At 49.0% G+C, this 18,582-nt stretch overlaps 1 protein-coding gene across 5 annotated transcripts in view; it reads right to left on the bottom strand.

The window, feature by feature from the left end:
* The window catches only part of EXD3 (exonuclease 3'-5' domain containing 3), a 136,498-nt gene that overhangs the window by 51,306 nt on the left and 66,610 nt on the right, over nt 1-18,582 (bottom strand). For 3 of the 5 annotated variants that reach the window (XM_083161156.1, XM_083161155.1, XM_083161157.1), the window contains one exon: nt 14,501-15,035. The exons of the other annotated variants lie outside the window; for them this stretch is intronic. In XM_083161156.1, coding sequence (XP_083017282.1) covers nt 14,526-15,035 — 510 coding nt within the window. In that variant the 3' untranslated portion in view covers nt 14,501-14,525. Of the gene's footprint in view, nt 1-14,500; nt 15,036-18,582 lie in introns of those variants that run through there. 5 annotated transcript variants of the gene reach the window in all.

Here is an 18,582-nt window from a genome sequence, read left to right as displayed (position 1 = left end):
TGAGCCCCCCCCCCCAGTAAATCTATTGTCACTGGAAAAGGCAGGCTTTCATTGGTTGCGGTGGAAGTTTGTCATTAATTCAGACCATAAGACAGGTAGTTGACACTGCTGAAAACAAAGGGCAGATATGTCTCTGGGGCAGATGTATGAAGCCTTAACAAGAGATAAATGCAAGGATGATAAGGAGAGATAAACGACCAGCCAATCAGCTTCTTACTGACTTTTTTCAAACACAGCCTGTGACATGGCAGGTAGCAGGTGATTGGCTGGACATTTATCTCTCTTGATCACCCTTGGATTTATCTCTTGTTAAAGCTCAATACATCTGCTCCAATGAGTGATACAGTTCTTGTTACGAATAATAAACGGTGCTACAGCCAATCGGCTCCTGTTATTTTTCAAACAGTTGACAGAAGCTGGAGCGCCGTTTAACACTCATTGTAATGGGCTGGGGACGGGATCCTGGCACTTGTGGTGCTGGCGGCCAGAAGACAGACAGCGGCATCTGCAGCACAGAATCGCGACACTTGCAAAAAAGTAATAGCATAACAACTAGACAACGTCGAAACTTACCTCTCATCTCTCTCTATACACACATACATAAACATAAATATTATACATGTAAATAATCATAGCTACGATCTGAGTTTACAGAATTTTGGTTTTCTTCAGATTTTACCCCAGAATGTGTTTATTGCTCCAAAGCGTATCACGGTGAAGACGTGAAATCACGATTATATTATAATTGTCCTAATTAGTTAGGGCGGTCACACCGAGAAGTGCCGGGGTGACAGTGTCTCGTCCTCTCCTGGATTTGCTCCGTGGCAGCAGAAGCGGAGCTGGCTGCATGTGTCTCACAGACGTGTGGCCACAAGATCAGAAGTACCGGATCACAGGCACCTGGGGATCTGAGTCACAAATCTCCTCACTTCACCCCACCCAAACGAGCGCAGTCCCCACCTTCCCCTGCAGGCAGGGAACCATATGAAACAGAACCTGGGAATATCCCAACAAGGGGATGAGGGGTACGTGGCTCTCCTGCCGGGAATGTAACCACTCACAGATCCTATACTACGGTCACCTCCGTCACTGGTACAGAGGTCACCCAATGGGCATTTATCTGCGGTGATGTCCACGGCCTACGTTACGGCGATGCGCATAGGTTCCACTATAGCCCATTGTGAGCTTTTCCACCATTGTTACTAAAGGTACCATTCATTTCACTGGTCCTTCACTTTCTAGGATTGGTTTGTATATACAAATACATAGGCCAATGTACCGCCTATGATAACAGTATATATACCTCTGAATATGCAATAGCCACTGGTAGGGGCTCAGCCACATCATGGCATGGGCAGGTCTGCTGTTGTTTGCCCCAAAGTACCCTGCACCTACGCACCTTCCAAAGGCCGGTGTATGTGGATCACGCGGATCACCACCCAGGGCCTAGCGCTCCTCCTCTTATGTACCAGGCTGGTACGGTGAGCCCCACACCTGGAACCACTCCCCTTATGTACCAGGCTGGTACGGTGCGCCCCACACCTGGAACCACTCCTCTTACGCACCAGGCTGGTATGGTGTGCTTCACACCTTGAACCACTCCTATGTACCAGGCTGATCTGGTGAGCCCCACACCTGTATCCACTCCTCTTTTGTACCAGGCTGGTATAAGCAATAATATTGAACATTTTTGCAAAACCCAAACCTATTCTTCCAGTTACATTACCAAGAACAAGCTTCCCACCTTACAGTAGTGGTCAGACAAGTTGGGGTCTACTAGAGGCGAACGCAGCTGTATCACATTATATTCTACACTACACTACACTGGAGATTCGCGCACCCCAGAACAACAATTGCAGATCGCAGGTCTGTGGATATCTGGTTTCAGCTTGTTCCCCTCTGATTGGGGCCATATTTTAGTTCCAACAGTCTTGTGGCACTGACCAGGTTATGGACTGAGCACCAGAGCAGGGCATGCGAAGAAGAGGCCCGCCCGTTGCTATGGAAACCTCGCCATGGTCTGAGAAATGGAGATGCCTGTTTCACCTCTGGATTTGGGTGAGGTGCGAGATACACCTAGCACCTATACGGTGTGAGACGCCCCGCCGTGACTGAGGTGCTCATTCTGTATATCAGACGCGGTGATGCGCCAGTGCCGCCGGGCTGCGACTTCACACGCACAGGAAATAGTTTTAAACACATAAAAAGCACGAATGTTGTAGGTATTGGGGTACCATCATTTTGGGGTGCTCTTTTGGGATACCCCGGGAATTGGGAAACTCCCAGATGTACCACTATGTTTGTGAACAGTAGGAGCAAACCAGATACCCACTGAAATCCACAAACACACATGGCGAGAATGTACAAACTCCACACAGAAGGGCCATGATCAGGAATTCAACTCACAACCTCAATGCTCTGATACAGTACTGCTGACCACTGCAGCAACCAAACTCTTTACCATAGTACAAAGCATTGAAGAATAAAACCATTGTCCAGAACCATTTGACCTCTTGTGTCTGAGCTGCGGCCTGCCCCATTGAAAAAATGTCACCACACTTAAAAACATGTCTTTATCTCTATGGGTGTACACATTATTATTAGGATTGCTTGCACATCTTACTACGGGCAGGAGCTCATAGCAAGAGCAGTTACATCAGCAATTGTAACTTTTCCTAATCGTGTCAATGGTCCATTCATTTCAATGGTGTCGTGAGCAACAAGAAGAAACCTCCCAAAACAGAATAAGCTATTTACATGAAAAGCGGTTGTAGTAGTTTTAACACGATTTACGCGATACGGTCACGTCAGAGTGGAGGACCAACGTAAGCTGTTGGGCGCCCAGCCCTAAAAGCCTCCGGCGAAAACAATCGAATTGACCCTAATGACTGAGGTACTAATTAAGCCACCTGGAATTGAGGCTGGATATCCTTGAACTCTGGAGTTTTTAAAGAAGCCGCAAGGACTCTGTTTGTGTACATCAGCGTGTGATGCTGTCTGTGTTTGCACAAGGAGGTGTTTGTGGTTTTATGTGTGAGTGAGGGAGGTGGGGACGGGGGCAGCAAGCGTATGTGTCCAAGCGGGGGATCATGGCGGTGGCAGGATGTCGGCCTTTACAAGTAGAGGAAACCGGCTGCTGGACAACTTCACTCTTCCCAGATGCTGGACTCAGAGCCGCAGTGTTTACTAGCTGCCTTCCGCCGGATGCGGGGAAGGAGCGGAGAGGCGCTAACCTGCGGAAGCCCCCCAACCAGGAAACACGTGGCGTGGATGAGAGAGAAGGATATCCCTTGAAGGGAAGATGGTTTCAGGTTGGCAGTAAAAAGTAAGGGCATAAAATTAGAGGCAATGGCTGATTATCATAGGCCGTTACGGTGGCGGGTGGGGTACTGGTTAATTCCCCCCTATATATAAATGATCGCAAATGTATACAGCGCCACCATATCACGCCGTGCAACGGGGATAGACCGTGGATAAAAACTGGAGCGCACAAGGAGGAAGCCTATGGAACCAAAGGGAGCATATACAAACTCTACACATAAAGGGCTGTGAGGCAGCAATGCTAACCACTGTGCACCTGCGATATGAAATAGAACAGATAAAATGACCGGTCAGTGACTGGTCGAAAAGGGACAGATTCATATGTGAGTGCACCTTCCTTTGCAGTTGCAATCCCGTATGCGAATGTCACAGCTGCCGGGATTTGCGCACGCGCCGATGCAACCCCCAGATGCACAAGACCGCGGCGGCACATCCGCAATGAGACTAGTGCCACCATTTGTGAATGAGGGAGAACATTTCCCAAAATACAAAAAAACCACAAAAAAATTAAATTGGAAAGAGTAAGAAAAAAAGTTTTGGAGGGGAAACCAAGCGGAGGGGAGATGCGAGATAAGAGCGACGAGGGCGGAAGCCCCCAGATCTGTACACTCTCCTCAGACGGTGGCTGCATCTCCTGTAACCCCCAGAACCCAGGCGCTTCCTGCCGGCCTGCGCTGATCCTCGTCTCTCGATGAGACCTTCTCTCCATACACAAAGAGCTCTCGGAACGCAAGAGGCCCCGGGAGGAAGCGCTCCCCCCCCCCCCGGCTGACGTATTTGTTATTGTGTCTGGCTTAGGCTGTTCTCACGGTTCTTGAACCTGCGCCAGAGATGCCAGAGAACAGCCTAACCTTGAGTGAGAGGCTGCTTTCTTTATTTCCCAGCAGCTCAGGGGGGGTAGAGGAGGCAGAAAGGTGTCTGGGTGGGGAGATCAGATACTGACAAGGGTTAGCCACTTCAAGGTGTGTTATTTCCAGAGAAGAGAGAGCAACAACCTGCGGGTATCTGTCTCTGCGGGGCGATGCTCCGAACACTCAAAAGCATGAAGATTACAAAAACAAAACAAGGTTTTGTTGCAGCAACAGAAAGTTGCATTTGACGGTAGACTTGTGCCCTTGCGTACATCCGATTGGTGCATCCTTCTACCGCGTCAGCTGCACTCAAACAAGAGTCGCCCTGCGCCATATAAATAAAAGATAATGATATTATAAACCTGGGAGTAGGACCCACTTACCTTTTCGCTCTGTTACAACCCCGGCTGGTCTGATATAGGTCTTTTCCCTGTGGAAAGTGCAATGGAAGGTGCAGGAGCTATATAAAAATGTAATACCTGCCATAGATGTCACCCCGTCACCGGCTATATTAACCCCCCGCCCCATCGCATCGCACACATCCCCTGTATAATGATAGCACTCTCCTGTCCCAGCGACTCTAGCCCGGTCCTGCAGCAGCTTCCCACCGCCCTTGGGAACACTGGTCCCCCCCCTTCTCTCAGCAGCTCCCAGGGGAACATACAGAAATAATGGTGTTCCAACGGGGGTCAGAGGGCTGACCTCTTGTGGAATGGGAAAACTCAGGCTGCGGCAGACGGGTGGGAAAGGGGAGTGTGAGCTGGAGATAGGAGAGGGGGTCCTCAGTCCTACCTCACAGGACCTGCTGCATTGGTAATAGCCAGAACTACCTGCAGCTATGGATGTGTCCGTGTATTCATAGCGTTATATATCCCTCAGAGTCACGCCACTCAGTCGCACAGAGCGTCACGCCACTCAGTCGCACAGAGCGACGTTTATTGCAACCATATCCGTTAAAATGTGTTTTATTTGCAAAATAAAGGGAATACGGCGCACAAGCTGCTTCTACTGATTAAAATGATATATTCAGTGTATCATTTACATACAGAATGCTATTTTACACAGTTTGGGTCAACATTCTCAAAAAGATGACATGGGGAAAAAGGTCAACCCTAGGAAAAGGTTGAGATAATTATAATCAACTTGAGTTTTTCAGGTTTTTGGGGTGCCAATTTTTTTTTTGTTGCACATGGACCCCTAAATTAGTGTTACGCGTCACCTAGCCATGCTCCGGGGCAAGGTAATAGCATTCCACAGGGAGGAGGAGCGCTGTGTGTAATCTGGTACCCAGGGATGGGGAACGCAGTGTGTGTGATACAGTACCCAGGGCCGGTGAACATCGTGTGTGATCCGGTACCCAGGGATGGGGAACACAGTGTGTGATCCCGGTGGACGGGGAATGCCATGTGTGATCCAGTGCCCAGGGACAGGGACCGCCATGTGTGATCCAAGTGCCGGATGTGGGAAGTAAGAGGGGTGTGTCTACAGGAGTGTCGTGGGCACGTCATCAATAACGGGAGAAACAGGGGTGTGTCTCTGGGCGTGTAGTAACAGGGGTGTGGCTACGGGAGTGTAGCCACTAGTGGGAAGTAATAGGGGTGTGGCATGTTGCCGATAGTGGGAAGTAACAGGGGTGTGACTATGTGGGTGTTGACAATAGTGGGAAGTAACAGGGGTGTGGCTACAGGCATGTCACCAATAGCGGGAAGTAACAGGGGTGTGGCATGTCGCTGATAGCAGAAGGTAACAGGGGTGAGACTATGGGCGTGTCGCAGATAGCGGGAAGCAACAGGGGTGTGACTATGGGCGTGTCGCAGATAGCGGGAAGCAACAGGGGTGTGACTATGGGCGTGTCACAGATAGCGGGAAGAAACAGGGGTGTGACTATGGGCGTGTCGCAGATAGCGGAAAGAAACAGGGGTGTGACTACGGGCGTGACGCAGATAGCGGGAAGCAACAGGGGTGTGACTATGGGCGTGTCACAGATAGCGGGAAGCAACAGGGGTGTGACTATGGGTGTGTCGCAGATAGCGGGAAGCAACAGGGGTGTGACTATGGGTGTGTTGCCGGTCACATATACAAGTTCTAGATAGCCAGAGTTTCAGGATGAAACCACAATGCACTTGGCACTAAAAATAGGAATTTACACCTCGATTATTCCCAAGGTGGCACAAAGGTGTGCGGTGCCCGAGGGGTTAACATGCAGTAACAAAAACACAACATCCTAGTTGAGACTCCTGGTAACTTGCAAACCACAAGCCCCGTGGCTGGAAAGCACCGAGCATCTAGCCCTCAGCCAGGGGACTCTGCATAATATATAGGGGGAGACCATTCAGCACCTACCCGACCACGGTCCATAACCAGACACACACGACACACGTGATCACACCGTGACACCGGCTATCACACCGTGACAACGGCTATCACACCGTGACACCGGCTATCAGATGGAGGTCTAGGGTTTCAAAACCTGGCATTAACTGGCAACCCGTACTGCAAAATCCGGGAAGTAGGATCACAGAGCAGAGGACAATGCTCAAGTTATCAGAAGCCAGCATAGAATGCTACGTACAATCCCAGCTGAACAGATGCCGGGTATCACAATGACACGGAACAATGGCTGGTCCTCACTGCTATCAGATGATACTACGTGATGCTCAGGGAGCACCATATGGTGTCACACAGCAGTGAGTAAGGGCACAAGACAAAAAACGTGGACTCATTCCTACACCGCAGCCATGGCGGGCGCAGTGGTGCGTTTGCTTGTGTCCAGATGCCACGCACGAGTTAAAATTCTATGGATTGTGGTCACAGAAAGGTTTTTGGAGGTTCGGGTACGGCTAAGCGGACACACGCAGAACTTCTAGGCAAGTTTTAGGGGTGGCGCAGGCGTTTTGCAGATAGTGGCTGTGTGCAGAGACGCAGAATCGCTGACACAGGGGCCACGTCCGTAGGCCCCTGCCACAGGGCAGGAGCAAGTTTGTAATTTGCAGGGACAGAAATGTAGCGTGGCCCCGTAGGAAGGTGGCCCCCATATGTAACTTCTCTGATTCTCGCTAGGACACCCCTGATTCTCCCAGATTCTTCAAATCAGGCGTGTCAATAAATTGCTCCCCAAAGTCATTATACCACCGAAGAAATACATTTTTTTTTTAAATCTATGGTGTTCCCCACAAACTTATGGGAAAGTCCAGGTGCAAATGCCATAAGTACCATCTGTGCATCCAGAACTTCTCAGCACAACGTCCAGACCTGTAAACGCAGATCTCCTGCAATTCCCACCCAGAACCGAGCACGTATGGGACAGTGAAGCTGGCTGGCCTCTGATGCGGGTAACTGGTAGTAACCATGACTCTGGCCCTGAGGGCAGCAAGGGGGGGACTGGTGGTGGGTATACCGGGTCTGTGTCAGAGCGCGCAATAGAGAGGAGACCGTTCCGTTCCCCAAGCAGACAGCGGATTCAGCCATTGCTTCGACCGCCGTCCTGCTGCTGGTCTGGGTAATATCACACCTGGGAGAGGAAGCTGCAACAGCCCCTTGTGTCCGATACCTGGGGTCTCCCCCATCTCCGCACTCGCTGCAATGCACCACCTGCCTCTTACCCTCACATCTAACGGTCTAGCTCAATGAAACATACAGCCCCCATTCACCCATAACCAATCTAGCAAGGATAACGTCCAATCACAGATCAGCTGTCATTACTGCAGCCTGCACAGCACTGCTGTAATCTGAGATCTGTCGGCACGGATAGACATGTCAATTGTATATAGAGAAATAGGACGAGCAGGACCCTCCAGCCGCTTTATCTTGTTCTAGCAATAGCGGGGAGATAGGTCAAAACCTGGAATGAGATAAAAGGGGGAGCGCTAAAGTACCAACCAATCAGCATCTAGCCGGGCATGTTACGCTTGAAAAATGATGGTCAGGAGCCGATGGTGGGTACTTTTGGCCTGATTCTGGCCGACACTGTCCCCTGCAAATTGGCTGCAGAGACGGATGGTGCGGGTTCGTGTTTGCGTATCGGCAAATATACTGATGTGCTAATGCCTTCAGCGACGGTCACAAACATGGTGGGTGCGCCCAGAAAACCGCTGGGCATCTCCCATGCCAACACAGGCGTGGCAAGGACTGTGCGGGGTGGGCAGCAGACGTCACATGACGAAATTTACCCCTTAGTGTCAGTGCGGGACAAAAAAGTGCAATATCGCCCCTGATCCTATCTGTGCGCAGGAACGGAAGCCTTGGCTTATGGTTCCCACACAACTGTGCATTACTGACGCAGCCATTAGCCTTACCTTACACTAGCCCAATTGGCAGTGGATACTGCACTGCGCAAGTTCTGCCCTTTCCTAAATACCCGGGGCAATTATCCCATTCAGAATGAGCAGGACATACATGATATACGGTATGAAATGCCTGGTAAAAAGGAATGTGCCAAGTGCCCAATAACACCGCCGGACGGCGACTCTGGCGCGGATAATAGCTGGCGTTCGCTCCCAGCTCTGCAACCGGAGAGAGAGAGCGAGAAGATCCAGCTGTTAGGTTTATGACATGCAGCTGCAGGATTGTCTCTGACACTTTCCCTTCCGATCTCAGACTCCCTCCTGTTTTACTTCTCTCCTTCTTCCAATTAAACTGCGGCCTCTGGATTTTAACCCCCGGCTTGCCGGCGCGTACCTCTCCTACAAACGCTTTTACGCCGACGTTGCTGTATCCCGTGCTCTCTAATCGCAATGGAAAGGGGGGGGGGGGGAACGACTAAAATGGGGTTCCCAGTGGGCGACAAGTGACACTCTTACCTACAAATTACAACATAAGGGGGCTGCTGAAGGTTACACAGATCTCCACGGAGGGGGGGGGGGAGGGCTCATGCAGACATTCTTCTCAAAGTCACTTCTGGAGATGACAATGTGTCACATGACGGGGCTAAAGGGGCGGAGTGATGGTGCACAGACCCCCCGCTGGTTCCCACGCTCTCACCTTTAATAGGGGACCATAGAAATCCAGATACCCAGACTCTGTTTAACCCCCAAGATAGAGAACATCTGTAACAAATGCGGTTTCCTAAATCTCCCTTATTAACACCCCCCTATGTGACAATACATGCATTATACACGGGATCATATATGTAGCGTGTTAATCTCTCATTGGCTATAATCGGAGGGTGATAAAAAATCCCAGAATGATGACACCGTCTGAGTATTTACAACTTGATTAATAGGGAAGCGCGGTGTATACCAGCAAATAGCGCACGGGAGCCCCCGATGAAAACCAAAATGGCATTTTAAGCTCTTTTTATCGATGCTTCGGGAATAAGATCTCTCTGCGCAGTTTATGACAATAGCCTGTATCATGCAGCAGGTAATAATACTACAATAACGCCAAGTCTGTGTTCTATTAGTGCTACATAAAATGTTATTGCAGCACTTTACAACATAACTTCATAAAAGAGGCAGACTGTACGATCAGGGGAAACGGATAACAAGAAATGCAGTAACCGAACTAGGGACGGGCTACGTCCCAAAGAGCTTACAGTCTTAGATTACATTATTTGCAGATATCAGCTTCCTCGTCCTCTTGTCTGAGCTCAGGACAAGACGTCTCATGTGAGCTTTCCTTTAAAACAGGAAGGGTTAAAGCTGGGACTATAAGCCCATTATTAGTGCATGGGGTGTGGTGACACTGCTACCTGTGGTCAGAGTGTGGTACTACAGGCTGGACAAAACAGCTATTTACAGTTGAACTTACTAGCACTTCCCAAAACACATATGCATTTAATTATTGGCAGTTATTTATGTAGCGCATACATACCAAACAACAATCCCCCCCCCCCCCCCCCCCCAATATTCTGAAAACATAAATTTTACGCTATATTGGATACCCAACCTGTATTTATTATACAGATCTAGTGTGTCACCGAAACACTGCCATCTATTGGCTGCGAGTGAAACTACATCTCTTTCTCTCTCACAGAGGCAATCATGTACAATTAACTGCCTTACTAGCTTTCGAAGCATTTACTTTGAGCAGGCTTACTAGTATATATATATATATACAGTATATATTATATATATCAATTATTTTTATTAACAGTTTCGGTACTTATGTAATATCTGGGCGTCCGATTTTTTCATCGCATCGCATGCAATATAGTGGCATACAATTCATGCGATGCGATTTTTCATTGTAAAGACCCGAATTTTAATTGTATAGTCACCCATGGGTGATTTCATACCACCACTATCCAACTACGCATGGAGTTGATTTTATATAGTGTGGCGAGCGCAGCGAGCCACCAAGGCCGAAGCGTGGCGAGCGCAGCGTGCCCTGCGAGGGGACGCAGAATACATATAAAGTAATCCGCTGCACTCGCCACGCTTCGGGCTCGGTGGCTCGCTACACTATATAAAATCAACTCCATGCATAGTTGGATAGTGGGGGTATGAAATCACCCATGGTTGACTATACAATGAAAAATCGCATCGCATGCCTTAAGTAGTGGCATGCAATGAAAAAAATCGGGCGCCCAGATAATACATAAGTACCACAGTTTCTTATATGGGGCACACATATTCTGCAGCGCTGTACAGAGAATAGTTGGACAGCCACATTCCCTAACACATGTACACGCACACACAGACATTCTAGGGTTAATTTTGTTGGGAGCCAATTAACCTACCAGTATATATTGGATTGTGGGAGGAAACCGGAGTACCCGGAGGAAACCCACGCCAGTACGGGGAGAATATACAAACTCCACACAGTTAGGGCCATGATAGGAATAGAACCCATGACCTCAGCACTGTGAGGCAGTAATGCTAACCATTACACCGTCCCTGCTGTCCATATTCTATCTATCTATATATAAACACATCACTGATGGCCACCCGATAACCTCACTCACTCACTGAGCGCGGGAGTTTCCTACACCACTGCTGGCTTCTTCTCAGTGCCGGATGCGGGGTGCCGCAGGTTAATGTCGCACTGCAGCACCCATGTGATTCTATGATGTCATTACAAGGGTGCCTTATGACGCAAGCATAGATCAGAGTTGTCAGTGCAAGGCGTATGGTAGGAGATGATTTGCATAACCACACCCACTAGGCAGGCCCATGAGCGACAGTAAACAGGTATGTAGGAAAGGAAGCAAAGATCTCAGGGGTAGATTTATTAAGCTTGGTGAAGTGATAAAGTGTCTGGTTTTTATCACCGACCAATCAGCTCCTACCTGTCATTTTTCAAACCAAGCCTGTAACTTCACAGGAGCTGATTGGTCAGTGATAAAAACCAGACACTTATCACTTCACCGAGCTTAATAAATCAGCCCCTCAGATCCCAGGGCACCAAACCCCTATTAACGTAGTCATTATCGAATACGATAACGGAACATACTTATGACCTTGTATAATATACCATATAGACTATGCTACAGATACGCCTGTTTATGGGTCGGTAGACCATTCCCCTTGGTTTGTAGGGCCACAAAACCCCAAAGACAAAACTGCTTACAGAAAAGACCCAATAATAACTTCTATCAATGATTATGTAAGATATTAGTCACAAGGGCAGAAGAAATGTGAAGTTATTACGCCGGGTGGCAGAGAACTTCCCATGGAGAGCAGACACGTTCTACGGGACCCCACCGACTGGGCACCCAATATGAGGGTTACAGTTAATGGTTATATAGAGCCCTCTCCAGGAGTCATTTATGGTGTCAGGGGTTAAGAGGGACCCTTTGCATCAGAAGTGTCCATGAACAGAGAAGGTCCTGGCGGAGGCGTCTCTACAGGAGCACACACTTGGTGGTCACGTTGTCCGTGGATCTCCATGACCCTAGCCGGACAATGCAGCACATAAGTGCCCCCTAACAGCGCAGCCCCGGGGCACTAAATTCTCTGGACAAATGGAAGGGGAGGGCAGATAACAGCTTCTTGCGGATGGAAATGAAGGGGGCTGCTATAAAACTGACCAAGGTGGGTAAGATGGATTGAGGAAATGGAGGAGACCAAGGAGGGGAGGAGAAGGTAGCTGCGGTGTGAATAGCCCAGGAATTTATAACCTGCATTCACAGATCATATGTTCAAAGGAGAACAAAACAAAGGCCAGAACGGGGGTGGCGGCCATTGAGCTGTCCCTGCCTCATTATACACTTAGGAATGTGCTAAAAGAAGGACGGACATTTACCAGTCTGGGACCGCACCATCTTCTCCATGATGATAGCCCGGGCACCATGGATGATCAGGGCTTATGGAGAATGTAAAGAGAAGCTGAATGAGAAGGCACTGTATAAGTGGCTTTCTACCCCTGGGTGACAATGCATTGGCTTCTGAATACAACTGTAGTGAATGTAACAGAGGTCAGCAGTGCTGTGCTGTAACCCACGGTGATGAAGATAAATAACACAGGGGCCGTCCAACAGAACAGTATTGCATTTAGTTAGAGTAGCAGACAGGTTTGCACAAGTGGTTTAATGCGTTTCTAGCCCACCGGCCTCCCCTCAGTAACCAAGATGGCCGCTTATGACATGATTGGAAGTTTCCCACTGCTTATCCTATTTCTACGAACTGCTCATCCCATCTGCTGTAACCCAAGATGGTTGCTGCGTGTGGTACTTTCATGGGAACAGATGAACACGTGGAAATATTGAGTTAATGAGTATCCTATTATTCACTTTCCAAATGTATTGCTCATTTCGCACAATGTAGCGCATCCAAGATGGCTGCCTGGGCTGCTGTGCTCATGGGCATGATGAACAATGGGTGGATGTGACAATTCTATAAGAATCTTGTATTTAGTCTCTCACACCATTATTTTGTAGTGCACGTCACCTATTCCAGGCATTTCCTGTTACAGCCAGTGTAATCCATGCGGTGGATCCAAGATGGCTGTCGGTACTGTAGCTGTGGAAAGGAGGAACAACCTGTGGATGGAACGACCCAAAACAGCTGCCTCATCTAGTTGTGGCAGTCAACAAATTGTTCACGGTTCAAGCAGAACTAATCTATAACCAGACTCTAGTTGGTGCCAAATGCTGTCAGATTCATTTACGGTCTTATACGCCACTTTGCTGGGAGCAGATATCCTGCAGACGCTTCTATCGGTACAGTATTACTCATGTGGTGGTAAGACGTCTGGGGCCTATGTTATAAGGAATGATCTTATTTTCCTTAATAATAAAAGGATCATTCCGACCACTTACAGAATTGCTGGTGTTTTTTTCTACCGCATTACACTCAGGAAATGGACTCATCCGTTCATTGGGTCTCTCCCACTGAAATGAATGATGAATGCCGGTCATTATATCGGTCTAATAGATATGGTTACTGAAATGCAGGAGAGCGATGCTAATTTTGTGTACACACGGTGAGATTTTGTGTTCAATTTTGACTAGTGTTCCCGCTAGGCTGTTTTAGCGGGGCGCTGCACCCTGCCCAATTTTTAAAGGGCAAAATGCGCCCTGCCCCTCTGGCAGCGCCCCGCTAAAACAGCCTGCCTCCAACCCCTCTGGTGTGACTGGAGAAGCCAGGGGCCGCTGTAGATAGCGATGTCTGGTGCTTCCCCGACAGTGTAGAGCCTTCAGGGTGGCTGGGCCCACCCCCTTCAGTGATGCCGGTGGCCGGGCCCGCCCCTTTTCAGCACGGCACGGCCATGCCCCTTTTGTGACGTTGGTGGCCCGGTACCGCCCAAAACAGTGATGCTCCCCCATGCAGCGGCGCCCTGCCCGCCCTAGTTCCTAGAAGGAACACTTGACTATATAGTCAAAATCGAATTCGAACGGCTTTCACCTTCATTCGATCTCGATGCGCAGTACAGATCTGTACTATATAGTCCAGATTTAATGTGTTCAAAAGCAAAATTGCACCCTGCGAACACACCTTAAGGCATGGCTTTACAGTAGATTCTAATGCTAATACTGTAGATCATAAGGTTTGTACACACGGTTGTGGAATTCGATTTCGATTCGATATGCTGTTGAATTCGATCTGGCATTCGATTTCGACTATATAGTCTTGCCTGGCTATTTCCACTAAACGTGAACACGCATCGATATGGAATCTGCATCGAATGCTGCCAAAAGCATTCGATTTTGATTTGATTTCCATTCGATTTTGACTATATAGTCAAAATCGAATTTTAGATCTTTGTGTGTACACAGTATAAGTACAGATAAATAACAATAGTAATGTCATTTTCTCCCAATAGAACGCAGCTATATAACTATAATAAAAAAACAACAAAAAATACTAAATAAATGTATGTATTAATAGAGTGCAATAATGAGTATTTGGGATATATTTATTTAAAAAAATAAATAAATAAAGGGATATTAGTGAAACGCGTTAGTAAAACAGGTCAGTCTTTGGTGATGTTCTGCAGGTGCCTAGGGTGCAGGAATCTTGTTCTGTGCGCGTTACAGAGAATCGGAGCCGCGAAGCCAGAAGCTCGGGTCACAAATGAATGAAATGGAGAAGTCAGTTGGACAATCCGGAACGCGATTCGCCACCTTACAGCCGGCCAGTGACCAGGGAAGAGAATGGGCGTGATGTGACTGGAACGGGGCTGATTGGGTAACAGCCTGGCAGCTGCTTTTTTTACCGGCTGCAAATGTTGGAACTCTTTTGCTGGCTGACCCCGAAAAGGGACATTGCAGTAGCCCCGGTGCGATAATATAAATGCATGGGTGACTTCAGGCAGATCTGAGACAGTGTAGTGCTGGATTCTGGCTATGTTCTTCAGATGGAAGAGCGAGGATCTGATCACCGCCGTCACCTGATGTTTAAGTGTCAGGCCAAAGTCCAGGACTGCCCCAAGATTCCGCTGCCGCACAGTGTCTCCCTGCGTCAGTCCGGCTGATTGGCTAAGCTGTAATTACAAAATTAAAACCAGACTTTGTGATCTGCAATTTTCACCAGTTCCACCCAGTACGGTTTTCCCCCAGCCCCCCTGTAGCGGAGGGTCCTCCGACTCTGTACACATGAACGCACTCTCTCCCTTGGTGCAGACAGAGATGTTAATGTAGTGTGGCGGACACAAACTGCACACCTGGGATAGCCAGGTGTATACAATACCAGTGCCCCGCAGCTATGGGGATTAAATAGCATCACACTGAAATGCCTTTGAATAGAGATTTCTCTGTAACAGATCGGTGTAGATGGGGCGCAGGGTAGTGTTCTGGTTAATAACATCGCTGGGCTCCTGGGAGTTCAACAAGAGGTTTGCCTGGGAGGGAGAGAGGCTTATTCATTAACTAATTCAATGGTAATTAAGCCTTCAGAAGAAAGGCAAGGGTCTCTTTAACTGCAAAGTGATAAGCCCCCACCTTTGGGACTGGGAGACCAAATGATTTACTGACGGTAGCAAAGGAAACGTACAGCAATTGTTCACAATGCTTCCCCTCGTCGTGAAGGGACGCATGGACGTAATATTCAGACCAGATACATATTAAATGCTCCGGGCTACTCCCTTCGGGTCAGCATTATAACCATGTCTTAAGGAGATGCGATGTCCGTCAAAAAGATGAAATTGCAAGCAGTTAAGCTGCTGTGACATCAATTAATCCCCCCCCCCCCCCCCCCGATCCACGGAGAGCTTGAAAAAAACTTGTAAACACCAACGTTCCTGTCACATCCACCCCGTTGTATAAGATACAGAGGCGTCCCCCTTCCTAATAGGGGGTTCTGCCGCAAGGGAACGATACATAATAACAGAGGATAGATTTCATTACTCATGAACGCTGATTTTAGCAATATTATTCGGCTCAGCGAAACAGGCGATTTATTAAACATCGGTCACCAGACAGTGGCCCCATGCGGGCTTTAATGCTACAAAATTGGCCACGGATATCGATGGGAAGCCAGAGGTATTGCGGTCTATATGACAGACAGGAGGCAGAGAAGAGACTGGCGGGTGACGGGTGCAGACAGAGGAGGGATGCGCACAAAATCACAGCTAGAGAGGTGTCATCCGGGACCCGGAGGCCTTAAGCGGACATGTCTAAATAAACACAGGACGTGTTAGTGTCGTACAGATGTGCGGCCTCACAGCCAGTCATTATGGGGACGGTTCGGCATTGTGGGGGGATTAGAATCACTGTAATAGGAGAGGTGCAATTAGTGGTTACGCTGAAACTGAACCAAACCCACGGCTCTTACACATGTTGTGCCGCAGGAAATCCTGGTGACAGCGGAACTACAACTCCCAGCGTGCCCTGTCAGAATAAGGCAAACAACATGCGGCTGCTCATCTTCACCTTCTTTCATTGGATGTTTGGTGCCATATCGCTCACTAATCTGAGCGATGCGTACTACACCCACCAGTGGATTAGGGATGTAGGGCAGCACAGACGGTGTAATGGTTAGCATTACTGCCTCACAGCACTGAGGTCATGGGTTCCATTCCCACCATGGCCCCAACTGTGTGGAGTTTGTATATTCTCCCTGTGCTTGTATGGGTTTCCTCCGGGTACTCCCGTTTCCTCCCACAATCCAAAAATATACTGGTAAGTTAATGGTCGCCCAACAAAATTAACCCTAGAATGTCTGTGTGCGTGTACATGTGGTAGGGAATATAGATTGTAAGCTCCACTGGGGAGGCGCAATTGGGACCCAGCAAACCTCTTCCTGCTGCTGTTCCGAAGGTCAGTGTGTGATGTCACCTGCACCAGGGGAGGGTCAAGCGGACACCGAGCGCTGCTCACATTTAGCCAAGTACAAACACTCCCATTATGTCCGGTACTGTATATTATACATATGCTTTGATAGATATTAAAGTCGAGCTGTAGGTATATACACACGTTATAGCCCCGTATGATAGCGCTCCGTCTTCTGCCAAGACAGAATTCCCGTGGATGGCTTGTCGGCACTAGAACCCCGTGGGGAGGAATTAGAAGGGGCAGACGCACCAGACTCATTCCCTAGAGAAGCACAGGGGTTGAACACAGGACAGAGGTGAAAGACCCCCAAGTCTGGCTGCGTTCCCTGACCTTAACGCCCTGCTGCTTCTCTGAAGATGCTGGGATCTTGGCAGGGAAGAGGGGGACAGTTTGTGGGAAGGAGCCCACGGATGGCGGACGGAGGCAGCGGGGTAATAAGGAGTGCATCTGCGGGGCAGGGGCTCAGCGCAGCATACAGATGAGCGCCGAGCATCAGCCCCTGGGAATTATGTACTGACCAAGCTACAAACGAGCAGTAACCCACAGCAACCACAGGCTTTCATTCTAGAACTTTCACTGGATTGGCTGCCGATGAGTTGCTAGGGGATACTGCAGAATGCACCTTTCGGTCCTATGAGAAGGATGTTGGGCTTTATACTGGAACTGGTTCAGTATTGGCCTCTGACCGGGACTCTCACCGTATGGAACAGACTATATCAGAGGAGACGTATCCAGAGAAACAAGCACATTTGTGGGGTCCTCTTTAGGCAAAGCGACAAGCGGGTGATCACCTTCATTGAGTCCATCTAATAATATAACTGCCATTGTCAGCCTTAGTGTTCTCTGCCACCCCCATCGTGCCCACGGGAGTCCCAGTGCTGCTGTGGTATACATTGGAGACCCTCTGGTCTCCAATGTATACCACAGTCACAGGACCATGCAGTCACAGGACCATGCGGGTATGGTGGGCTAGGCACAAAGTATGTGCCCGCTTTTCCCACTGAAGGAAGACTGTGGTACTATTAGGGGAGCATTGCAGCCCGGTTGCCTGTTACATAGCTACTCCCAGAAGCCTCTGCTAGTCTGCCGTTACCGTAAGACTTACATATGACCACACTTACTCGCTGCTAATTACACCAATGCCACCATGTCTCCGGTTTCCCATCTCTCCACCAAGACTGAAAATCAGCCGACATCTGAAGCTACACAAGACCAGAACCTCCAAGAGGGCCCAAGCCTAGTCTCCTTCCCCTTCATCTGCAAATCCATATATCCATTACACCCCCCCCCCCACACACACACTATCAATATCCCAATTTCCATACACCTCCCTCAGTAACGCACCCACCGATCACCCTTCTTTGGCATCCAATGATCTCGCTTATCTCCAATTCCACCACCTACCCACTAGTCACCCTGTTCAGTAGAGCAGAGACCTATTATCATACCTCCCAACTTAGGCTGAGCTGGAGGCGGGACGTAGTTGCTGCGCGCCGGAAATTTCAGGGCCGTGGCCTAATTTTGGGTGCGTGGCCTATACTCGCGGCTCCCCCTGCGAGGCCACGCCCCCATTTTGCCACTATGGGGGCATGACCCAGAGGCTCTATGAGCCTCTAGCCATGCCCCCAGCCCCCTGGCTGCGGGAATAGACGCTGCTTAGCAGCCGACAGGGGGGACTCCCAACAGCCCCCCTCACCGCGGGACTGTCCCGCTGAAATCGGGACTGTTGGGAGGTATGTATTATGATTAAATAACCCA

Source organism: Crinia signifera, chromosome 9, assembly GCF_055691185.1.
Source record: "Crinia signifera chromosome 9, ASM5569118v1, whole genome shotgun sequence".
Classification (NCBI taxonomy): Eukaryota; Metazoa; Chordata; class Amphibia; order Anura; family Myobatrachidae; genus Crinia; species Crinia signifera.
This window is presented reverse-complemented; position numbering and strand designations above follow the sequence as displayed.